Source organism: Hyperoodon ampullatus (assembly GCF_949752795.1).
Source record: "Hyperoodon ampullatus genome assembly, chromosome: 11".
Classification (NCBI taxonomy): domain Eukaryota; kingdom Metazoa; phylum Chordata; class Mammalia; order Artiodactyla; family Ziphiidae; genus Hyperoodon; species Hyperoodon ampullatus.
The window spans coordinates 24,142,634-24,169,207 of record NC_136924.1 but is presented as its reverse complement, the minus strand read 5'-3'; the positions used below and the strand labels follow the sequence as shown (position 1 = coordinate 24,169,207).

Below are 26,574 nucleotides of genomic sequence, written 5' to 3'. Positions count from 1 at the left end.
AGCAAATCAAAATGAAAAGACTTACAAATAAATCATCCAAAGACAATATCAGGGGACTTCCCTGGTGGCACAGTAGTTAAGAATCCGCCTGCCAATGCAGGGGACACGGGTTTGAGCCCTGGTCCGGGAAGATCCACATGCCGCGGAGTAACGAAGCCCGTGCGCCACAACTACTGAGCCTGTGCTCTAGACCCCATGAGCCACAACCACTGAAGCCTGCGTGCCACAACTACTGAAGCCTGTGCACCTAGAGCCCGTGCTCCGCAACAAGAGAACCCACCGCAATGAGAAGCCCGCGCACCACAAAGAAGAGTAGCCCCAGCTCACCGCAACTAGAGAAAGCCCGTGTGCAGCAATGAAGACCCAATGCAGCCATAAATAAATAAATAAATAAATTAAAAAAGACAATATCAATAGGTCAAGGTCAGCTGGGGCAGAATCTTATATTCTTCTAGAGGTGGTATAAGATCAGTAGTGGAGGTAGAGATGATCTTGAACTTCAAACAAGAGGACAGAAATAGTTTCTAAGGACAAGAGAGGCTAAAGAAGTAAAGACATCTCTGCTGTGCATGCATTTCCAAACTAGGCACAAAATAGACACTTTGGGTGGATATTTCACACCAGATTCCCTGGGATCCTTTATTACTTCTACTACTACTACTTAAGGAGGTAAAGAGAGAGAGACAGAGGGAAAAATAAATAAAGGTATTCAGAGAAATAAAGCTTCCTCTTTAGCTAAGACATACAGGTTAGCTATGGTTAGGAAAGACATGCTAGCCTGAAAAACTAAGCAGAACTAAATTCTGATCCTAATTCTACGTGGGCCCGTTGTGACTTTCGTGGCCTAAGGCACTTTTGTCTTTCTTGGCCCCTTCTCCCATAAAAAATATTTGAAAATATTGGTGGCAGCATGTGCTGTTCTTGTTCAAATGTTAATCAATACCTAGTAGACTCTTCTGAATGCTGATTACTCTCAGAGATTCATAGAGGGGCCAGTCCCAAAGACATGGCTTCAAATGAGGCAACCTTAGCAAGGTGAAGTTTGGAGACCCAGGAATTTAAGTCACATCACTACTTAAGAGCCATTAATTTACTTTTGGGTAAGATGGATGGTGTCCACTTCGTTTTTATCTGGAAGATAATGGCGAAAATTGATTAAACAGCTTCTATGACAATGTGTACATAGTAGTGTGTAGTGAGGAAAGTTCTGAATCAAGAACCAGGTGGTCTAGATCCAGCTCCTTAACTTAGTAGCTGTGTGACCTTGGGCAAGTCGTTGGACTTTCGTTTCAGTTCAATGAAACTAAACTTTAAACTTTAGTTTTAATTTCTTCATTTGTGAAAAGGAGTGGGGGCCTTGATGATTCTATTGATATATCTTCTGTTTTCAACTTTGGAAAATATCATTTGTTGGCTAATCCTACAACCACCTCCAACACCTTCTTTCTTACCTTTGTCTATTAAAGATGCTAGAAAAACTAGGCACTTGCTTTCCTAGCCTCCTCTGCAGTTAGTAAAGTATATGACACAATTAGAACCAAGGAAATATAAATGGAAGGCTGCTAGGGAGTTTGGGAAAGCTTTTGCTTTCCTAGTGAAAGGAACAGATATGGTTAGGACACCTATCCCCACTTCTTTCTGCCACATTAAATGTGGACTTGATACCTGGAGCTGTGACAGCCATTTTGTGAGCATGAGGAACACGCATGAATGTAAAAAGTTATCACTGTGAGGATAGTGGAGTAAAAAGTCCGAATGTGCATAGTCCCTGGATAGATCACGGAGCAGCAGGATCAATACTAGTAACAATTTACCTTTGGACTTCTGTTATGTGAAAAAAATAAATTCTATTTAGTAGGGTCTTCACTTGAAGCCAAAAGCATTCCTAAATGAAACTTGTTATGGTTCTAATACACTTACCACAAAAAGAAGTTGTGGCCAGTCGGCTTCTCTCCAAAGGCGGTGCCCACTTACTCCACATCCCATGGCAGGCTGGGTAGGTCACACCCTGGCAAAACAGTTGAAAATAGATTATTTGATTCGACTCCAGTTTCTTTTTGTGTTTAAAACACAGATTTTGCTTCTTTAACACTACAGTTCAAAGCCTAATTTACAGATACTAAATAACATGTGTCAGCTATTTTGGCTCATGGCACAGATGCTGAAATTCAAATACTAGTTCAAACGTAAGCATGGTGGGGAATAGGGAAGGGGTCTTTATATTTCATATTATTATAGAATATCAGTGTAGAAAGGGATTTCCACAACCAGCCAGTCCATCCTGTCATTTCAAGATACAGAACCTGAGGCTCAGAGCCATTAAGTTATTAGATTCTAGTCTTCACGGCTGCTAATATCATGTTCTTCCTACCATGTCAGTATTTTCTGAAGTGTGGTATATGCCCCTCTAGTGGGATTAAAGTTGGATTTAAGGTGCTACAACAACCTACATTTTTTATTATAATTGTTACATCTATATTATAACATGCTTTAGAAATAAAATATAGCTAGTACATCAAGCCCATGATATCAAAGATATTGTTGCTTATGATAGGTTCTTTTATTTTGTTTTGTTTTGTTTTGAAGTGAATTGACCTAGGGAAAAACTATAGGCAAATAATAGTATAAATCGTACTGTGGATGTGACAAAAGTGACAAAGGTTAGAGGTGAATGACTGAGTTTGGGAAACATTTCTCTACATCAGGTATTGGCAAACTATAGCCTGATATGGCCCCACCATCTATTTCTGTTCAGCCCTAAAGTAAAGATGGCTTTTACATTTTTAAGTGGGCAGAAAAAAAATTGAAAGAAGAATAATATTTCCTGGCATGTGATAATCATATGAAATGCAAATATCAGTGTCCAAAAAGTTTTACTGGAAAGTAGCCATGCCCACATGTTTACATATTGTCTCTGGCTGCTTTTGCATTACAATGGCAGAGTTGAGTCATTGCAACAGACCATAGTATGGCCAGCAAAGTGCAAAATATTTACTTTCTGGCTCTATATTATTCTACCTCCTTCATCAAGTTAAATCTCTGTGTAAGACTACACTCTTGGAAATTTACAGATTTATTAATAAGTCCATTTAAACTGTTTTAGTGGAAAGGGCCCTTGCTATGTGAACTGTAGGTGTGGGGCTTTCCATTTCAGATTTTATTAAATGAAAGGGGTTGGATTATCTCTAAGATCACTCCTGGCTCATCTGAAATTCTGCCCTCTATGAAATGGTCCTTTATTGGGTATAAATTTGGAATCATACAAGGCATTTTAATTAAAGTATTCATAATTGTAATCATAACCAGAGAGTTCAGATAGCAGGGCAAGGTGGAAGATAGGAAAACTGAGTAAAGGAGGTTTTCTTCAAAAGCTGAAATTTCTAAAGACCATGTTGTCTCCAGCAATATCAAAATTTGTTAAGAATCTCCTACCTCCACTAGACCTTGCAAAATTCTGACACACATGACACATCCGTAATGTACTCTGGCTGCAGAAGGAATGAACATGTTCAAGGTCGATGTTAAGAAGATGGCGGCTCCAAAGACCCTGAGGGACCAAAACACTGTGTTATTGGGCAGGCCCACTAATGGATGTGGCATGTTAGTTAAACATCAGGAACAAACCTAACAGTTTATAGAAGATCACTATAGAAATTAATGGAAAGAGAAATAGATGTTGTGTTAAGATCTGGTGTGTTCCAAGCTAGACTGTTGGGCTGCTTTGATTCCCAAGCTCCAGTCCCTGGACCAATCATGGGAAGGTTTGGGGCAGTACAGGGATGTCCTGCCTAGATGAGATCCTGAAGCTGGAGATTGACCAGCATGAGGTAAGCTTGCTGGAGACCCACCATTCTTCTTGGTTCTACCCAACTGATCCATTCTGACCATTACCTCATGACTTCTGCACATTTGGGTAGTGTCTCCTGCTTCCCAATTCTGCTCTCACTTTACCAGATGGGGATACTGACTACCTGAGAAGCATGCTGTGTCCTGGGACCGGCCAAGCACAAGACAGGCTGTGTACCTGTCTTAGCCCCCAGCTCTCTGCCAAGTACCGTGTGCCTTCTCCTCCCTGCCTGGACAGGAGTGTCCTGGGAAAAGAGAGCCGGCAGCATTTTCTTCCTTTCTCACACGTGTTAGTGATGCTTCAGCCCTTTTTACATGCTGCGAAATCATTTTATATGTTATTTCTTCTTAGGGCAGAAGTGTACGTAGTAACCCCAGAGACCATAAGAACCAATATTTTATCACTTTTTAAGAAGAATACAACAGGTAAGTGACAATAAAGGACACAAACTACACAAGGACATAAGTAAATATGAGTCATGCTTATACAAGATGACTTTCAAACTTTTTTGTCCTTGACCCATAAAACAAAATATATTTTATACTGCAACTCAACACACTGATATACACAAATGTAACCGAAACAAGTTTCAAAAATCAATACTTAAATGTGCAATGAGCTAAGATAGTTTCTATTCTATTTTATTCTATTTGATTACCTTTTCTTCTATTTCTCCCTCTTTTTTTTAGAAAATGGTCATTGGTAAATCACTATTGATTTTATTACTATCTAATGAGCTCTGTTTTAGAGTTTGAAAAACACTGCTTTATAAAGTATACACTTCACAAAATCCACATATGTAAAGTCAATTACAATTAGAAGAGACTTGGAAATAATTAGTACACTCCTTTTCTGGTACATATACCTACTATATCTCCCCCAAGTGGCCATCATTTCTGCTTGAATACCTTTAGTGACAGAGAACTTACTACTCCTTGAAGCAGCTCATTTTATCTTGGACCCACTTTTAATTGCTCAAACACCTACCATAGAATCTCAAGGGCATTAAAGACATCTTGCAATCTAGAGACTAGCCCCTCCTACTCACATGACAAAACTTGTATGGAACAGGACGATATTAACATAGTACAGAGCATCACAGAATGTCATTGGTCAAAGGCAACTCAAACACAATCTAATCCGTTTCATTTCACAGATGAAGAAACTGAGGCCCAGAGAAAAAAGGAACCCAGTAGAGGTCACCAAGTGAGTTACTTAGGGTCCAGGAACGGTTTCTCCTGACTCGGATGCAATTGATCTTTTTATTACATAATCATTTAAAGAATTGCAAGATAGATTAGATTAGACAAAAAAGTAAACAAAAAGAGACTCTTAAGAACAGGATCATATAAGATCAATGTCTGTGAATCACATCCTTAGGAATGGCTTCTATCTTTCATTCTGTACCCCTAAATTGAGAGCCAATTACGCAGATTTTATAAGAGTACAAAGCCATATTATGATCTGTGCAGCACTCATGTGATATCAATTCATCTTACCTGTTAGCAGCAAACTTATTTGAAATGAAACCACCTGGAATTTGTGTCACAATATAACCCCAGAAAAAAGATCCATGGATAAGGCCCACCGTCTCTGGATCCCAGTTAAATTGTGCTGTCTGGAAACGAGAAATCAGATACAGTTGTGTTTGGAAGAAAACACTTGACCATAATTATTCATTGATCATCCTACACAATAATGCCATGAGGTCTTTCCTTCCCTCCTTTATTCAAAGAATATTTTATGGAGGGCCTCTTGTGTGTTTGGGATATAGGACAAAACAAAGTCCTGGCTGTCACTGACCTCAAGTTCTAGTGATAGAAAGGAGAGATTATGTACAAATTTTAAAAAAGAAAAAAATAGATATACATGTATATGTGCATATATATATGTATATGTATATGTGTGTACATATATACATGTACGTGTGTGTATATTATATATATATGTATATGTGTATATATATATATACACACAGAATAATGATGAGTGCTAGGAAGAAAATAAAACAACTTGCAAAGGGAACAAAAAATAAATTCTAGGTTTATTAGGTGTTTTACTAGGTTATTCAGATACCAGTTTAGTGACAGCACAAAGGGAATGAGAGTCTTAAGTCTCTCGTTTCATAATGAGGATAATAAAACCTATTCTACCTCCCTATAGTATGTGTGGGGATAAACACCATAAATATTTCTAGTAGGTTATCCCTCTGCTTAGAGATTTTGCATTTAACACATTAGGATAATGCCTGGAATATAGTGTAGTCTCAATAAGTGTTAGCAGCCATTATTGTTGTTATGGTGATGACGATGATAACAACAAAATACCCTTCCACAACTCTTAGGTCATTGAAAATGTGATTCTTGAGGGTTAGAGAGCCTTTCCTCACTTTCTTCCCCAGCCATAGTAACTCATCCTTTTCAGGCTCCCTACAAATATCCCTCCTCTGAGGAAGCTCCTCAACTGCCCTGAACTGAAGTGGTCATTTTCCTAGGCTGGGTCCACAGACCTCTGTTCTTGCAGCCATGGCACTCACACTGTTCTCAAACTTGCCCTTCACATGTCCACTTCCCACATGGGGTGGCGAGTAACTCTAAGGTGGCAGCCATGTCCTTTTGACTTTATAGCCTTAGTACCTGAAACAAATGCCTGTAATGTAGAAGGGGCAAATAAAGATTTGCCAAATGAATGAATAAACGAATGGCTTTGTAAAGCATTGATATCAAAATGCAAGATGTTCCTATTACGGAGTAAGGGTTCTTAATTATCAACATACTACATCTCATAAATTTTCTTTAAAAAAAAAATTATTTATATATTTATTTAGGCTGCACCGGGTCTTCGTTGCAGCATGCAGGATCTTAGTTGCAGCCTGCAGGCCTCTTAGTTGCAGTATGCAAACACTTAGTTGCGGCATGCATGCAGGATCTAGTTCCCCGATCAGGGATCGAACCCAGGCCCCCTGCATTGGGAGTGCAGAGTCTTAACCACTGGACCACCAGGGATGTCCCCGACATCTCATAAATTTTCATCACAGTTTATTTTCCCACAAATTGTTATATAATAATTTGCTCATTTATTCAACATGCACCTCATGCCTCCTGTGTGCCAGGTCAGGTGATAGACAGTAAAAATACAAACTCAAACAAGCATTGCCTTTGCCTTGAGGAGATCACAGTCCAGGTAACATTGGCCTGTGCTCTGTACTGTAGTTCCCACTTTTCAGATTAGGAAGTTGAAGCTCAAGAGTAAAATGGGACTAACAATCACTCATTCAAACCAGCTTACCAAATTTTTATTTCATGCTACTTCATGCCACACATTGTTCTAGGCACTGGGGATACAGCAGTGAACAATGACAGTAATTGCTACTTTCACAAAGATGCCAGTGGGGATGGCAGAAGGTATACAAGTGCATACTATGTTAGATGGTGATCAGTGATAAGAAGAAAAAAATAAAGCAGAGAAGGGGACAGAAATGTTGTGTAGGAATGAAGTAGGGTGAAATTTTAGATAGAGTGGCCAGGAAAGGCTTCAGTGAGGCTTCAGTGAGATTGTTGAGTAAAGTCCTAAAGGAAGAAAGGGAGCAAGTCATGCTGTTCATTATCTGAAAAGAAAGCTTTCCAGGCAGAGAAATAGCAAGTGCAAAGGCCCTGAGGTAAGGTTGCGTCTTGTGTGTTAGAGGAATGGCAAGATGTCAGTAGAGCTAGAGGGTAAACGTGAAGAAAAGGATAATAGGCATTAAAATAAGAGAGGTTCAGGGCTTCCCTGGTGGCACAGTGGTTGAGGGTCTGCCTGCCGATGCAGGGGACACGGGTTCGTGCCCCGGTCGGGGAGGATCCCACATGCCGCGGAGCGGCTGGGCCCATGAGCCATGGCCACTGGGCCTGCACGTCCGGAGCCTGTGCTCCGCAATGGGAGAGGCCACAGCAGTGAGAGGCCCGCGTACCGCAAAAAATAAATAAATAAATAAATAAATAAAAATAAGAGAGGTTCAAATGATGAAGGGCCCTTTAACTCATCATAAGGACCTTGGCTTTTACTCAAAGACAGAGGGAAGCACTGAGTGAAGAGGGTCATGATTTTAAGTCACTTTCCATGTGTTTCCTCTTCTAATCCTTACAACAAGTAGAGGTAACTATTATTATCTCATTTTTTATAGAAGAGGAAATTGAAGCTTAGAGAGATTAATTTACTTGCCCAAGGTCATACAACCAGTTATAAAGAGAGCCAAGACCAAGCCCTCTTACCTACTTGACCCAAAAAAACTATATTCTTTCCATTGCTGCGGAGACTTGACTTTCTCACTGAGAAGTAGAGACTGGACTTCTTTGCCTTGAGTCACAGAATGCCCCAAGAATCCAAGGATCCAAGAGAGAGGGATCCACTTCAACCAGCAGCTAACTGTCAATCACCTTGTCCCTTGCTCATGTCTTTCTCTCTGACGAGAGGGTGCTTCTGTCCATTGGAGAAATGATACCTGAAGAAGAGCACTTGTGCCTGCGGAGAACTGACTTTCATTATCTCTTGAGCCCATTACAATCATAATGGCCTCATGTCTGAGCTATTATTATAAGCCAAGCACTGTGTCAGGTACTGTGTTAGGCTGAAAAAAGGGCCCCAAACGATATATGCACAAAATCTCCAGAATCTATGAATGCTGCCTTATTCGAGAAAAGGTTTTGCTGATGTGATAAAGTCAAGGATCTTGAGATGCGTTTTCCTGGATCATCTAGCTGGGCCCTAAATCCAATGACGTGTCCTTGCAAGAGAAGGGCAGGGGGAGATTTGAGACATAAGAGAAGGTACACAGAAAGAAGGCCATGTGAAGACGGAAGCAGAGATTGGAGTGATGCTGCCACAAGCCAAGGAACACCTGGAGCCACCAGAAGCTGGAAGAAGCAAGGAAGGATCCTCCCCTAGAGCCTTTGGAGGAAGTGTGGACCTGCTGACACTTTGATTCGGACTTCTGGTCTCCCCGGATATGAGAGACTAAGTTCCTATTGTTTTAAGCCACCGTGTTTGTGGTAATTTGTTACAGTAGCCTTAGGAAAGTAATATAGGTCTTTAATAAATTGGTGCCAGATTATCTCATTTGATCTGTAAAGCAGACCTTTTATTCCCATTTCACAATAAGGCAATGAGGATTAGCAAAGAATTGCTAGAAATGCCAGTTCCTGGCCCCCTACACACGTTTCCTTCTAAGAGGATTCTCTTCCTCCCCCAGAGCCATGGGCCTCTCCCCTGTGACTGGACACCTGAGTAGAGGGAGCCAAGGCATGGGTTGGACTCAGCCCACCTGTCTCTCTCTCTCTCTCTCTCTCACTCACCCTCTCTCTCTCTCTCTCTCTCTAATCTGAACCCAGAGATTCTAGTTAGACAATACTGAACACTTGAATTGAAACAAGTCCCACTGGAGTCAGGGCCAAGTAAGTCAGCTCCTCAGCAAGGCAACGGCTCAAAGAACTTCAGCTTTGGAGGGCAGTGAGAAGCCATGGTTAAAGAAAAAGAAAGAACTTCCCTGGTGGTCCAGTGGTTAAGAATCCGCCTTCCAATGCAGGGGACACAGGTTCGATCCCTGGTCGGGGAACTGAGATGCCACATGCCGTGGGGTAACTAAGTCCATGCAATGCAACTACTGAGCCCACGTGTTCGGTAACCCACGCGGCACAACTAGAGAGAAGCCCGTGCGCCGCAACAAAGAGCCTGTGTGCAGCAACTAAGACCCGATGGAGCCAAAAATAAATAAATAAATTTCTTTTAAAAAAAGAAAGGGAAAAAACAAAAACAACAGTCCATGGAGAGACCTGGGAGAATGGAGCAGACTCAGAGAGCAGCAGATGCAAGACACTGCACAGCAAGCAAGTTGGAGACTAAGCTAAGCATTTCCTAGTTCCCATGAGGTCCAGCTCCACTCCGCCCTTCCTGGCTCCTTTTCCTCCCCACAGTAAGGTACAGCCTGGATTTTAGTCCCACCTCAGGCTGGGCTCCCCTGTCCAGGGTGCAGACTGCACAAACATACACAGCAGATTTGCTTTCTGCCCATCACTTTCGTGAGATCCCCTATAGCCCCACTGTAATTTCCTTCTTAACTTCAGCTGGTTTCCCTGCAATTCTATTCCTTGCAACCAGCAATCCCTGACCAAGACAGAAGGGCAACTTGCTCAAGATCCCAGAGCTAATAAACAACAGAGTCAAGTCTGAAACCATGCCTGGCCAATTCCAAAGCCCAATTCTTCTTAACCCTACAGGGCTCATGATTCATGAGAAGGGAGTTTGGGTTTTTCCTGAGGGTAATGGGAACCAATCTCAAAGTTGCTCAAACTTTAGTTATTTATTGCTCACCACATGCCAGACACTGTTCTAAGTGATTCACGTGTTTTAAAACTCATGATTGTTAAACTAAAAATGATTACTCACACATCAACTAAATCTACCCTTTATACCACTAATAGAATATATGCCATTTATTTGCAAGACCTACCAATTCACACTGCTTACTTCTCTCCCTCTGCTGAAAATGAAGATTTTAAAATATCTCAGTGCAAAATATCTAGTTTTTCTCCCATAAGACCAACCAAACAAATATACCAGCCATTGAGAGCTTTTTGTAATACACTTAGTGAAATCTTTGTCATCGGGCTGAACATGCTCAGATGATATCTAAGCTTTGTTCTATTTGGATACGAGAGAAATGGCCTGCTATAAATTGGAACTTCTGAAATGCTACTAAACTCCTACTTATAAGGCCAGGGAAAATGATGTAAAGCATATTTTAGATCTTAATCAGTTTCTCTAAGACTCCAGAGGGCAAAACCATAGAAACTAGAGAGCACGCACAGCATTGTTCCTTAAGTTTATCAAAATGTCTTTTCCATATACCTCCAAGCAAATTCTGTTGACCTAGGCCTATCTTTTCAGGCAACAAACAACTGCAAACTAGCATATCATTTTGATGCGGGCCTCAGCAGACAAGTTTAATTAGCTGCCCTTGCTCACAAAAGGCTGCCAGAATGCATGTGATACACACCTGAAACCTCACTAATATACATCATTCTTTATTTTTAAAATGCATGACATGCTCCCTCACACCTCTACTGCCCTCCCTCCCCGCCTCAAAATAAACAATCAGGATATCCTTTTAAAACAGATTCAGCTGTGGCATCAAAAATAGAATGGTTAGAAGAATCTCCATGGTACCCTTTTGTTCTGGCAGAATAATCTCTTAGCTAAAAAGAAAAGGAAAAAAAAACAAAAAATCTGCCGGCCAACTAAAGACTTCTTTTTAATGAATTGAAATCAAATTTTCCTAAACCAGTGCTTGACAGAAACTGTTCCAGGTAATGCTGGAACAGTTTCTGTCAAGAAACACATGTGGCATGAAAGAAAGCATTCTGCAATCAAGTCCAGGAAACAATGCACACCACACTCCCTTTTGGAGATTCTCATAGGACACAACACAGTAAAGGCTCCCAGTTCATAAGACACCTTCTTTACAGCACAGCCTACAGAACAATGATTTCCAGACACCAGTTTGGAAAATTCTGATCTAAATATTTCCCCGGGGCTCCCCTGGTGGGGCAGTGGTTAAGAATCTGCCTACCGGGCTTCCCTGGTGGCAGAGTGGTTAAGAATCCGCCTACCGGGCTTCCCTGGTGGCACAGTGGTTAAGAATCCGCCTGCCAGTGCAGGGGACACGGGTTCGAGCCCTGGTCCAGGAAGATCCCACGTGCTGCGGAGCAGCTAAGATCATGCGCCATAACTACTGAGCCTGTGCTCTAGAGACCATGAGCCACAACTACTGAGCCCATGTGCCAGAACTACTGAAGCCCATGTGCTCTAGAGCCCATGCTCCGCAACAAGAGAAGCCACCGCAGTGAGAAGCCCATGCACCGCAACGGAGAGTAGCCCCCACTCGCCACAACTAGAGAAAGCCTGCGCGCAGCAACAAAGACCCAACACAGACAAAAATAAATAAATAAAAATAAATTAAAAAAAAGAATCTGCCTACCAATGCAGGGGACATGGGTTCAAGCCCTGGTCCGGGAAGATCCCACATGCTGCGGAGCAGCTAAACGCGTGCATTGCAACTACTGAGCGTGCGCTCTAGAGCCCGTGAGCCACAACTACTGAGCCTGTGAGCCACAACTATTGAGCCTGTGTGCCACAACTACTGAAGCCCATGCGCCTAGAGACCGTGCTCTGCAACAAGAGAAGCCACTGCAATGAGAAGCCTGCATACCGCAACGAAGAGTAGACCCCGCTTGCCGCAACTAGAGAAAGCCCGCACGCAGCAACGAAGACCCAACACAGCCAAAAATAAATAAAATAAATAAATTTTAAAAATAAATAAACAAATAAATGTTTCCCCAAATATGGGCAGGGACCAGAGAACTATTAGATGTCTCTCTGCAAACAGATGGATTTCCACATGTGTCACTCCTGTGTGTGTATTCAATACAATGAAACACGTATATGTTGGGTATCCACTGGGCATATATTTTCGTTTTATTCTCCCATAATTTCAATATTTCTCTAGGCCTACCATTTAAAAAACAAACCAGATTTTATCTTTCCAGTGATTCATAAAAACAATACTATTTAAGTGACATCAGAGTGCTTAAAACATTTAAGTGCTTATGACTACAACAGCCTTTGAACTGGGCCTTCTGCTTCCACTCACTCCAATCCCAATCCATTGGGAGATGACTGGCTGGACAGTGATTGTTCTGGAGCATGGATTTGACCATACCACTTCTTTGCTTAAAGCCTACCCCTATCTCCCCTCATGGCTTACCAGGCTCTGCAAGACCTAACCCCACTTTACTTGCTGCTTCCTTCTCTTGATGCTTGCCCCATGCTTTACCTTTCTACCGGGGTTTCTTAACCTGGAGTCCGTGGATGGAACCATGTTGGTCTATGAACTTGAATGGGGAAAAACCAGCATCTTTATTTCCACTAACTAAACTTTAGCATTTCCTGTAACTATGAATGTAGGAAACAAACCCCAGTCATTTATCAGTACCTGTGACTCTGTTACTAGTGGAATTTATAAATATGTTCGTATCACATGATGGTTGTTGCTGCTATCTCAAACTATTGCTTCTCCTTCAGACTTCAAAATTACAGTAATTATTAGACCCATTGCTAGAGTTTGTCGTCTGACATGATCATAAAGAAGCCCATGTGCTTCTATATCACAAATTCGATTTTTTTTTTTTTTTTTTTTTTTTTTTTTTTTGCGGTAGGCGGGCCTCTCACTGTTGTGGCCTCTCCCCTTGCGGAGCACAGGCTCCGGAGCACAGGCTCAGTGGCCATGGCTCACGGGCCCAGCCGCTCCGCGGCATGTGGGATCTTCCCAGACCGGGGCACGAACCCGTGTCCCCTGCATCGGCAGGCGGACTCCCAACCACTGCGCCACCAGGGAAGCCCACAAATTCGATTTTTAAATATTTTGGTATCTGTATTTTATTTTATGTTTTTGCTTTATTTTATTTATTTATTTATTTTATTTATTTTATTTTTGGCTGCATTGGTTCTTCGTTGCTGCGCGCAGGCTTTTCTCTAGTTGTGGCAAGCGGGGACTACTCTTCATTGTGGTGTGCGGGCTTCTCATTGCGGTGGCTTCTCTTGTTGCACAGCACGGGCTCTAGGTGAACGGGCTTCAGTAGTTGTGGCATGCAGGCTCAGTAGTTGTGGCTTGCGGGCTCTAGAGCGCAGGCTCAGTAGTTGTGGCTCACTGGCTTAGTTGCTCCATGGCATGTGGGATCTTCCCGGACCAGGGCTCGAACCCATGTCCCCTGCATTGGTAGGCAGATTCTTAACCACTGCGCCACCAGGGAAGACCTATATCTGTATTTTAAAATGATGAGTTTCCTTTATAATCCTATGTGTTTTATTTTAAGAATTTAAAACATTAATACATCCATGGCCGAAAGAACTCTCACCATAGACAGACACTGACCTGAATTTCCGGTTTTCCATCAACATATATAGTGTTGTTGTTGACCATTTCCACAATGGCAACTCCAAGGTTACACCGAATCCCAAAGGAAATGCAGAATCCCAGCCCGCTCATGATGGCAATGATGTAGCGCTTGGGGAGGCCACAGCAGTGGCAGTCACAGAGTGGAGGGCTCTGCGTGGACGTCTGCACTGGCCTTCCTTCTTCATTCAGCTCAATGTTACCTTCTTCCTCACTGGTCCCATCAATTTTCCTACAGTGGAAAAAGAATGGGCAGAGAAGAAAGACCAGGATTACAGAAAAAAACAAAGTGTACTACAGAAAAAGAAAAAGTGTACCAAGAAAGAAAAAAGGAAACCCAGAGTAGGATGCAGCCTGCATTTTTTAATGTCATCATCATCATTATTACTAAAATAAATTACAATGGCTAAAATTACTGATATTCTGGATATCATATTGCACCCTTATAGGCATTAAATTGTTTTAATCTCATAACAACCACATGAAGTAGATCGTGTTATCTTTTCCTTTTATACATGAGGAAGCTAAGTCATCTATGGTGGGATGCAAGCCCAAGTCCAGAGTTTGTGTCCTCAACAATATGCTTGGGACTTCCCTGGTGACGCAGTGGTTAAGAATCCGCCTGCCAATGCAGGGGACATGGGTTCAAGCCCTGGACCAGGAAGATCCCACATGCCATGGAGCAACTGAACCCGTGTCCCACAACTACTGAGCCTGTGCTCTAGAGCCCATGCACCACAACTACTTAGCCTGCATGCCACAACTACTGAAGCCCATGCACCTACAGCCCGTGCTCGGCAACAAAGAGAAGCCACCACATTGAGAAGCCCGCGCACCACAATGAAGAGTAGCCCTCACTCACCGCAACTAGAGAAAGCCCACGCACAGCAACGAAGACCCAACCCAGCCAAAAATAAATAAATAAATTAAAAAAATATATATATATGGTTTACTGAACTTCCTGCTGAAAGAGTATCCATAGACTTCATCCACATTGCATGACCCAGCTAACTATTATGTTTGACCTTAATATTAATGTCACTTGAAGCTTGCTAAAAAGATATACAGGAGAAAATTAATGCGGATGTTTTTCTTTCTTCCTCTTTTTCTAAGTCTTAATAAAATACTAGATGGAGGTAGGGAGACACATTTTCTATCACAGCACACAACCAACTGGTTGTGTATCCTTTCTTCCTTAGGTGGTTCTTCTAAGGAGGTGATTCTCTGACAATTTTTGACCAGATGGTAGGATTTCTCACTGAGTTCTCTAAATTCAGATTATGGTATGTCTATTACAGTAAATTTACTCTCTTCTTTAAAGAAAAGAGTAATTGGGCAAACAACACAATCTGTCAATTATAAAAGGAGCTGTATGCATCCTCTCACATATTGTAACCCTTCTGAGGATGCCCAATTAAGTTCCAAGTCTTTGTAAAAATAAGCAAAGCTTATACGTTTTCCTGAGTATCATATTCACTAATAGCTAATACAGACCAGACTGAAACACAAATAATTTGCCCACCAATTCACAGAAGAGATAATCTTGGTAGCTTTTTATGACTCAAGCAAATGGGGTTAAAGCACATGTAGAGAGAAGCAAATGTACTGGATTTAATCCAGTTCATCAAATATTTATTGAGTGCCTACTGTGTGACAGGCACTGTGCTGAGTGTTTGGGAACAATAAAGAAGGGACATGGTCTCTGCCCTTCTTCAGTTCTTAGGCTGTTTGGAAAGAAAGACACATACACAAGCAGCTATAATTGCTGGATGATGTAGGTTTTGTTGAAATCAAGGTGAAGAGCAATAGTAAAACAGGAAAAAGAGCTTTCATTTTCAATGTGTGAGCTCAGAGTGGTAGCTTAATAAATGTGCAAGAATATGGAAGTAATCAGAAGAGAACTTCAGCAACCTCCCTGTGTACCTATCTACCTACCTGCATTTATGCTAATCTGTTCTACCTTTTTTCTACGATTGTCCATGCTTCTAGCTAAGGCCAACCTCTCTCTCTGGGCACTAGATCTCATTGCCTCTCATCTACTCAAGGAAATCCCTACCCCCATACTTAATCAATTATTTTTCCTCTCTACTAGATCATTCTTATTGTCTACAAATATGCTCTTATTTGTCCCACATTAAAATTTGAAGTAAAAACACTTTCTCTTTCAGCTACTCCCCTATTTCTCACCTTCCTTTTATAAAAAAAAAAAAAACTTGGAAGTCACTGTCTTCACTTCCCTTTTCCCCATTCTCTCTTGGACCCACTCCAACCAGGTATCTCCCAACCTGTCCACCAAAACTGTTCTTCTTAAGGTCATCAATGCCCTCTACATGGCTCAACCCAAAGGCTATTTTCAGTCCTCGTCTATTCAGCCTATCAGCATCACCTGACACTACTGATTACTCTTTCTTCCTTGACTACTTTGTTTCCTTCACAGAAACCACACTCACTTGGTGTTCCTCCTAATTCCCTGACCACTCCTTCTGTTTTATCCCTTAAGCTGATTCCCTACTTTCTCAACCTGTAAACACTTGGATACCCAGGACTCAGTTCATAGATCTCTTTTGTTTTCTATCTATACTTTCTGGGTCACCTCACTCTGCCTCTGGGCTACAGATACCATGCATATGCTGACAGATCCCAATTTTCATATCTAGACTTATTTACATCTTCTTGGACACACGATCAGCATCTAAAACTTAACATATCCAAACTGAGTTCCCCTAAAAGAAATTAATTCCTGAAGTCTTTCCCATCCCAAATAATGACAAGTTTGTTCCTTTGGTTGCTCAGGCAAAAAACTTGGTGACATCCTGGATGCATTTCTTCTCCAATCTATGTCCAGTCTAGGAACCAGTGTCCCTTAGTTTTAAATTTTACTCTTCTTTTTTTTTTTTTTTTTTTTTTTTTTTTTTTTTTTTTTTTAAAGCCTACAGCACCCGGTATTCCCAGGCGGTCTCCCATCCAAGTACTAACCAGGCCCGACCCTGCTTAGCTTCCGAGATCAGACGAGATCGGGCGCGTTCAGGGTGGTATGGCCGTAGACTTTACTCTTCTTTTTACTTAGCTGTGTGACTTTGGTCTAGTTAACCTCTCTGGGCTTCAGTTTTCTCATCTGTAACCTGAGAATTATAATAATAGTTTCTTCTTCATGGGATTGTTCTTAGGATTGCCATAAATGAATTATTATATTAGATCATTTAGAACAGAACTTGACACATGTGAAAACTCAATATATGCCAGCTATTTTTATTACATTAATCCTCATAACCATTCAATGAGTCCACTCTGCTGGGCTGAGCATTAATGCCATTTATTGCCATTTATATTGATGTCTAAGAGTTATTTGGATCATAAAACTGTTTATAATGTGCAGCCCCAGTGGTCATCATTAATTTCTGGCATCAGAACATATATAATTTGAATAGCATGGAAAACTGATGATCTAATATTGATACATGATTATAATAATATTAATATTCACTAAAACATGGATAATATATAACAACTACACTAATATTTGTATGAAGCAAATTCAGTTCCTTCCCTCTGCTCTTTCCTCTCCCTACACTTTCTTTTTTTTTTTTTTTAATTAATTAATTTATTTTTTATTAGTTTCTGCTTTATAACAAAGTGAATCAGTCATACATACACATCTGTTCCCACATCCCTTCCCTATTGCGTCTCCCTCCCTCCCACCCTCCCTATCCCACCCCTCCAGGCGGTCACAAAGCACCGAGCTGATCTCCCTGTGCTCTGCGGCTGCTTCCCACTACCTACACTTTCATATAATGATCTTATTCTATGGTTAGAACAGCTCAGTGAGACAGGAAATCTAATGCTTCCATTTGACACAAATTATAACTGTAGTTCAGAAAGCAAGAGTGGATTGGCCAAGACCACAGAGCCAGTAAAGGGTAGGGGCAAGATGTGAAGCCTTTCTCCTGCCTGTCCAGCCAAGTTCCCTTTCATGTGAGTTTCCCAGCTCACCAGGCTGTGTTCTGTCCCAGTGATCTTCCTGAGTCACCTTGTCATTTCTTATTTTGTAGCCCAGTCACCGTGGATGACCCAGTAGAGGAGAATATTTAAGAGAAAGGGCTCTGGAATGAGAGAAGCTGAACACTGTTTCACCCATGTGCCAGTTTTGTGACTTTGGCTCTAAGTTACTTGACCACTTTAAGCCACAATATTCTGGTATTAGTTTGCCAGAGCTGCCATTTCAAAGTACCACAGACTGAGTGGTTTAAACAACAAAACTTTATTTTCTCACTGTTCTGGAGGCCAGAAGTCCAAGATTAAGGTATTGCCTAGCTTCCTTCTGAAGCTTCATTCCTTGGCTTGTAGATGTCTGTCTTCTCCTTGTATCTTTACATCATCTTCCCTCTGTGTATATCTGTGTCCCTCTGTGTCCAAATTTCCTCTTCTTATAAGGACACCAGTCACATGGATTAGGGTCCAAACTAATTATCTCATTTTAATGTAATTGCCTCTTTAAAGACCCTATCTCCAAATACATATTCCTCACCAGGGATTAGATGAAGGCTGGGGGCTGCAATTATTGGGATACTACAAATTTCATCTGCTGATGTTTTTATATATATGGTAAGAACTTATTTACTGTGTAGTGTGTTTAAACATTTAAGTTTTATGAGCTAGTTCCTCTTTAGAAGCTGACTATTCAACTTGTTCACTTTTTCCTTTTTTATAATAATTATCAGGTTATAAAAATAAGTTTATACTTTTGTGTTTTATCTGAAAGTAAGAAGCAGAAAAACTGTCTATAATTGCATAACATGGAGATAAGTATCAATACTTCAGTGTAATTCCTTCCTATCTTTATTAAAAATAAACTGTTTTCCAACATACACACACAAAAAAGTACCAGGAATTAGGACTTCAACATACAAATTTGGGGGGGACACAATTCAGTTCATAACAATCACCATCTCTAAAATGGGCTAACGATCATAGCTATCTCATGAGGTTGTTTTAATGATTAAATGATATGATGCATGTAAATTATTTAGTGCAGTGCCTGGTACATAAAAGAGCTTTCTATTAATACATGGTGAGTAGCAGTATTATTGCTATTAATAAAATTGTTACCATTCACAAGCTTAGCATCTCTCTATATGCATGCAGATGCTTTGGATGAAAAGTAATACAGACTAACATTCTCAGGCACGGTGGGGTCTTGAGGAGCTTACTTGAAGACAGACCCAGCTGCTGTGCTCTGAGTGCAGCAGGGCTTTGGCTTGAGGACCACACTGTCACAGGCTGCTCTCCAGCAAGCACGGAGCACAGCAGTGATTAAAGGCAGACCCTTTCCTGCAAGAGGCAGGACTCCCCAGTGGCCTTGCCAAAACTTCCTAGTACCGTGGTGGAGTCTGAGACTCTTCCTATCTAAACTTTCTTCTTTCCCTCTCTCTTATGCAGATAGCGTGGTGGTCAGAATGCTCTCCCAGGCTCCCATAGCTCCTTTCCCTTTTCCCTCAATAAATCTCTTGTGCACCTATTCCAGTTTTAGCATCTGCTTCTTAGAGGACCTGAACCAACACAAGCACCCTCTGAGTGCATGGTGCCACCTGGGATGTCCTAAGAGCTTCCAGAGGGAGGACACACAGCATGGGAGTAGATTTCCTTCAGTTTCAGTTTCTCTTGCCTGAAGTGGCAGCTGAGTCACCAGGCTTCATGTGACCATGGGACCAGGAATGAGCATGGGTCAACAACTAGAGGAAGTTCCAGAGTTGTTTGTGACTCCTTTGCACATCCTGGGTGTGGCAGGAGGGGCACCCCTATTTCAACTGAAACTTCACTTCCACCAGAGTTAGATTTGATTTGTTTTAAAAACAGAAAAATGGTGAGACATTACTTGTACAGCCAAGTTGCTCAGAGAGGAAGATTCCGAACTACCTCACCCTGCTTAATAGAACAAACCAGGCTTTGTGGCAGTCAGCTAACCCAGGTTTGATTGCCAGCTCTGCCACATATATACTAGCTGTGTGACTTTGGGCAAGTAGCTTGGCCTTGCTGAATCTCACATTTCCTCATCTGTAAAATGAATATAATATTTATCTCACAGAGCTGTTGTTAAGATTAAATGAGCCTAAACTCCCAAGAGGAAAATATTACCACCAGTAAACGAGTAGTTATTGCTTCAGTGTTAGGGACTGTACCATCCCTGATCCTGCCTAAGTGTTTTATACTTTCCTCTATTAGTGCACTTATCACATGGAGTTAGTTATTTGTTGTCCTCAGCACAGTAGGTGTGGAGTAAATATGTGTTGATTTGAGAACATGAATGAATGAAGTTCTCTCCAATAGATTGTGAGCATGTTGAGGGCAGGAGCCATTTCTTCCTCATCTTTATTCCTAGGGCTTATCATGGTGCCTGGACTCACGAATCCCTAGTCAACTGAATGGAACTGAGGGATCAATTTTGGGCATCACTCCTGACTTACAGCTTTTACAGACAGAGGGAAGCATCTATTCACCCCTGCCCAGTGACAAGCTATTTTTTTAAAGGGGTTTGGGGTTAAAAGAATAAATGAGAAAAAGGAATTCCCTTCTTACGAAGTAGAGGACTTCAATCATGCATACGTGCTGTTTATCATATTTGGTTTTCTATTGATGTTTGCCTGCAGCTGGTCTTTCAGATCAGAGAATCTTCATTCTTTCTAGGGTGACATTCATTGTTGCTGTTTCTCCAAATACAGATAGCTGCAGTCTGTGGGCTGGGCTGCTAGCTCTTTATATACTAGACAAGTACAGGCCCACGGTTCACAAAAACAACTGTCCGGTAAACAATCAAGCCCCAGGATTACAACTGCTTAAGATACGCTAACTGGCCTTTAAGTACCTGCAGAACTATACTTCCAATTCAAATGTTCCAGTAATCATGGAGATTTGGTTTTGTTTTGCAGGTAATGAGTTCTATATATGGAGCACAAATTGAGTAGAACTAAAGATCATTTTATGACTTTAAAAAGTTTATTTACTTACTCTTTTTTTTAAGATTTTTTTTGATGTGAACCATTTTTAAAGTCTATTGAATTTGATACAATATTGATTCTGTTTTATGTTTTGGTTTTTTGGCCACAAGGCATGTGGGATCTTAGTTCCCTGACAAGGGATCAAACCCGGACCCCTGCCTTGGAAGGTGAAGTCTCAACCACTGGACCACGAGGGAAGTCCCTTTATTTACTTAAATCCTAACCCCCAGCACCTCAGAATGTGACTGTATTTGGAGAAAGGGCCTTTAAAGAAGTAATTAACATTAAATAAGGGCCCATATGAGTGGGCCCTAATCCAATATGACTTGTGTCATTACAGGAGGAGGAAACCTGGACACACAAAGAGACACCAGGAGAGCACATCACCGGAGTAAAGGTCCTGTGAGGACACAGAAAGAAGGCAGCCATCTACAAGCCAAGAGGAGAGGCCTCAGAGGAAACCAAGCCTGCCAACACCTTGATTTTGGAGCTCCAGCTTCCAAAACTGAGAAAATAAGTTTCTACCCAGTCTGTGGTACTTTGTTTTGGCAACCAGAGCAGACTAATACAGTATTCTAATTTGCCTTCCAAAGGCTCACATTTACATTAGGTTGTTTTTCACATAATCATCGAGCTGCTCTACTGGAAGAAGGAAGGAAGTTGAAGGATGTTGACTACCTTCTACACTGCAGGCACCCCATAAGAGAGAGAGAGGGAGAGATCTTCAAAACAATCTTGAGAAGTAGGATTTATCCCCTTCTTACAGCTCAGAAGACCAAAACTCAAAAAACAAACAAACAAAAAACCTTGCCCAGGAGTCACCCAGTTGCAGTGGGTGAGGTGAAAACATAATCCAGATTTGATATCAAGCCTGCTCCTACATAGGAACTAATCAGAAAACACCTTAAAAATATTAAGTGTGTCACCTAAATAGATGTTTTTTAAAGGTTCTAGAGAAGCAATACTGAAGAGGGATTAAGAGAAATACTGTATGATATCACTTACATGTGGAATCTAAAAAATACAACAAACTAGTGAATAAAACAAAAAAGAAGCAGACTCACGGATATAGAGAACAAACTAGTAGTTCCAGTGGGGACAGGGAAAGGGGGAGGGGAAATATAGGGGTAGAGGGAAAGAAGGGATATTATGGGATTATATGAAACCATGTGTGTGAAACTTTTGAAAATTATAAAGCACAGTAGAATTTAAAGAATCTTTCATTTAATTAAAAAAATCAATTAAAAAAAAGAGACAGAACATGCTCTGTAGTCAGGCAGTCCTGGTCCAATGCTGAGTCTGGTATTTATTAGCTGTGTAACCTTGAGCAAGTTACTTGGCCTAACTGAGCCTCAGTTCCATAAATGGATGACAGAACTATTGTGAGCACTAAATAAGATAAAGTTTATAAAGCACTTGATAAATAATCAATAAATGGAAACTTCCAAAGGAAGGAGGAGGGACTGAAAGTCTGACTCCCAGAGCTAGGTTAGGATTTGAAATAGGATCTCATCAGTGTGGCTTTCAGTGCTCCAGATTCCAAAGGATCTCAAGAAAATGTACCTGGTTAACTCCCACCCAGCCAATACTCTCACAGTACCTGTTTTGGTGTATTTTTTAAAGATATCATTTGCCTCTTCCAGTAGACTATAAACTCATAAAGTCAGGAACCAAGTATCCCTAGTACCCAGCATAGTTTCACAGATTTTTTTTTTTTTTTTTTTTTTTGCGGTACGCAGGCCTCTCACTGTTGTGGCCTCTCCCGTTGTGGAGCACAGGCTCCGGACGCGCAGGCTCAGCGGCCATGGCTCACGGGCCCAGGCGCTCCGCGGCATGTGGGATCTTCCCGGACCAGGGCATGAACCCGCGTCCCCTGCATCGGCAGGTGGACTCTCAACCACTGCGCCACCAGGGAAGCCCAGTTTCACAGATTTTGAGACGTTAACCTCTGTTGTTTTTGTTTTCCTCCTGGAATTTCACCCTTTCCTGTCCCCTCATAAAAGCAGAGAGTCAGTGCTCCTTACCCAATCAGGGAACGATAAAAAGGGGATAAAGATGGCGGAGCAGGAGGATGTGGAACTCGCCCCCCGCCCCCACCTTATCCCATGAACACATCATAAATACATCTACGTGTGGAACAATTCTCACTGGAAACTGGCAGAAAGACTCCTATACAACCAAGGCTAAAAGAAAGATCCACATAGGATCGACTAGGAAGGGAAGAGAAGTGATCAAGTCAAGACCTGTGACCCAGGGAGGGGACTCAGAGGAAAAGGGAGATCACACAGGCAGACATATTGGGTGCCCCAGTCCTGGAGTACACCACAGGGAAGACAAGTCTTCTTGGCTGGTTGGAGGTCCGGTGGGAAAATGGACAGCAGGGAAAAAAGACTTAAACTCTATGCTTGCTTATTGCAAAACCCTAAGCTACAGTGATAAAGCAACAGCCCAATGGCCACATCTGGCCCATAGACATGTTTTTTTGTATGGTATGATGCATGTATAGAGTTTTGGGGTTTTTTTTCCCCAGAATTTGGATTAATTGCCAGAGTTTAAAAGTCAGGAGGTTGCTCCAAAAATGAACAAACAAACAAACAAAAACACTTGGATTTCTGGCTTATTTTGAAAACTGAAAGTCTGGAATTATTAGGTCCACATTCTCTCATGGCTATAATTGACTCTCCTTTTAACTACAGTCCCCACCACTATCTATTGTCACCCCAACACTGAGCTCAGTTGCCATTTAACATTACACTAGCACTGTTGCTTTCCTTAAAGTTAAGAGGAAAGGAAAACATGTTTTGTACTCATATCTCTATCAGAAGAAGCAAAATAAAAACTAGACTATTAACAATCATAAGAAGTAGACAACCATCACTTATGGTTGCCCAATGTCTAACTGCCACTTGATATTTTGAGCTCTGCCTTACCAGCAAAGAAAACTACTTTTCCTATGCTCTCTTGTAGCTATGATGTTAGCTACGACATGGACTCTGCCAAATCAGAAGTGTGTGTGTGAGATTTAGGTGCCAAAGGAAGTAACAAGAGGAGGACGCAGTATGCAGGGGAAATGGCAATGCAAATGATGACACATGCAATGGTGGAGGCAGCTGGTTCCTCTGTGACTCTGTGACAGAATTCTGGAACATAATTAGTACCTAGAGACAAGCATTGGTAGTGGCTTTGTTTTATCTAGAACATTCTAGTGATATGATATAATATGTTCTCTGTTGCCTTTTTACTGAAGGTAGAGTGTCCAGATCTGGTCCTCCCAAGGAATCTGAAAGCTTACTAATATGCTTTACTAAATTTCATTCCACCTAAGCTAGAGTGGATTCTCTTGACTGCAACTAAGAACTTTGAACGATACCGCATAGTTCTTTGTGGAAGTAGAGACTATTTCTTTGTGTTGACATCTAAAATGTGTCTTTGTCATAAAATACAATGTGGCCTGCTTCACTCTATAGGTATTGAGTCTGTGGTCCTAGCACTAACCTTGAAGAGGACTTGGTTATTGTAAAGATATTTGTGGGAAATTGGGGAAAGGGAAAATAAGCCCTAGATAAGGAAATCTACTGCCAGACTAGGAGAAGATAAGAGATGGTTAGAACAGAGAGGTTAAGGGTCTAAAAGCTGAAGGGTCCTGTGCCCTGCTGCTTGGAAAGACCCCTGAGGTGGGGAGTCCTGAAGAGAATGTTGTTCTAAGAAGCAAACCCTAAGAATGAGATCTTAGAGTCTGATAGCTTACTAACTGGTTGGGAGTGAGGACCCCAACACTGGTGGTAGGTGAGTGTTGATGGTTCCCAGTATGTGGTACCAGTGCAAATGTTAAGACTTTCAGCTGTGGTGAACTGGGCTGGGATACAGGTGGAAGGGGATGCAGTGGTTCATGCAATATCTCTGGTACTTGGGAGGTATAGGAGAAATAGCAATTTCTCCACAGAGTTGAGTGGCTATTGTTAAATGCCACTGATGCTCTGAAGAAAGAAAATAACAGGATTGGGGCAATCAATTACCAATTTAAAAGAAAAAGTGAGCATCTGTCACTCTCTTGTCAGCCTTTAAAGAGACCCTCATCTCCTGCAGTTGGAGGGCAGACATAACTGAAGATCAGGCACAAGACTTCATTGTAAAAATGGCAGAATCCCCTCTGGGTGTGGGCTGGACTTAGTGACTTGCTTCCAAAGAATAGAGTATGGAAAGAGAAGAAACCTGGCAAACACTTCCTTAACCAAGCAATCAAGGTTAGCATCACTAGTGATAAGTTATGTTGATACAACGTACCCCTCCCCCATATGATGTGATGAGAAAGCATTTCACCTTTGTAGTGTTCTTCCTAAAAACTCACAATCCTAGTCTAATCATGAGAGAAAGATCAGACAACTTAAACTGAGGAACATTCAACAAAATATCCAACCAGTATTCCTCAAAACCGTTCAAGTCATGAAAAACAAGAAAAGGCTAAAAAAGAGTCACAGATCAGAGGAGGCATGATGACCAAGAGCAATGTGGTATCCTGGATTGGATCCTGGAACAGGAAAAAAGACATTAATGGAAAAACTAATGAAATTTTAATGAAGTGTTGGAGTTGAATTAGTAACGTACCAACGTTGGTGTCTTAGTTTTGACAACCGTTCCATAATAATGTAAGATGTTAATATTAGAGGAAACCAAGTAAGGAGTAAATAGAAAATCTCTGTACTATATTTGCAACTTTCTTGTGAATCTAAAATTATTCCAAAACAAAAACTTAGTTTTAAAAAAAATAGCAGAACTCCAGAGAAGGTAGAATTCTGCGGCTGGGGAGGTCTCTTACACCCAAGTTGAGATCCTGATAAGAAATGGGACCCTAAGAACTTGGGATGCTAGGATACCTGAGTGCTGGGTTAAAGGGTAGATGCACTTGAACATCTAAAGCCCTAGATTCCTCTGAACCCTCTGGACTTGCAGACGCAGCCACACTTCTTTTTGGAAGACAGATGTCCCTCCTCCTTTTACTTGAAAACTAGCCTCAGAGCAGGTGATTTATGAGATGACGCTGATGTTCTTCAAGATCTGCTCCCACCTCCCTTTCTGACCACCAGACCAATAATTAGCACCGAGTCCCAGGCTGGGAAAGATTAGGCAAATATTGGGTGTGCCTGCCAATGGAAGGAGGGGTTATACACCAACAAACAAGCAGGATCTGACTAACATTTACCAGCAGGAAGCAGGAAAGTATGCCTGGGAATGGATTCTGAACGTGCTGGCTCTGAGGGAGATGTAGGGGTAATAAAATTGGATAAGGGAGAGTTTGTCAATACGAAGGTTACGTTGAATTATGTTGCCCTCAAAGGATAAGTTCAAGTTCTAACTTCTGATACCTGTGAACCCGACTTACTTGGAAGTGGGTTCTTTGAAGATGTAATTAAATTAGGACAAGGTCACACTGGATTACTGTAGACCCTAATCCAATGACTGGTGTCCCTATAAAAGAGGGAGCTTTGAACACATAGACAGAGAAACCCAGGGGGAGAAGGCCATTTGACCACAGAGGCAGAGACTGGAGTGATGTGTCTACAAGATGAGGAAGGCCAAGGATTCACCAGCAACCACCAGAAGCGAGGAAGAGGCAAAGATGAATCCTCCTTCAGAGCCTTCAGAGAGAGTGTGGCCCTGCTGACAGCTTGAGTCTGGGCTTCCAGAACTGTGAGAGAGTAACTTGAAGCCACCAAGTTTGTGGTGTTTTGTTACAGCAGCCCTAGGAAACT

At 41.6% G+C, this 26,574-nt stretch overlaps 1 protein-coding gene across 3 annotated transcripts in view; it reads right to left on the bottom strand.

The window, feature by feature from the left end:
* The window catches only part of SLC17A8 (solute carrier family 17 member 8), a gene marked incomplete at both ends in the record, with an annotated part of 58,601 nt that overhangs the window by 26,259 nt on the left and 5,768 nt on the right, over positions 1-26,574 (bottom strand). For 2 of the 3 annotated variants that reach the window (XM_079715635.1, XM_079715636.1), the window contains 4 exons: positions 1,921-2,008; positions 3,433-3,547; positions 5,347-5,465; positions 13,812-14,064. In XM_079715635.1, the coding sequence (XP_079571761.1) occupies positions 1,921-2,008; positions 3,433-3,547; positions 5,347-5,465; positions 13,812-14,064 (575 nt within the window). Of the gene's footprint in view, positions 1-1,920; positions 2,009-3,432; positions 3,548-5,346; positions 5,466-13,807; positions 14,065-26,574 lie in introns of all 3 variants that reach the window. The other variant, XM_079715634.1, reaches the window with a different exon arrangement.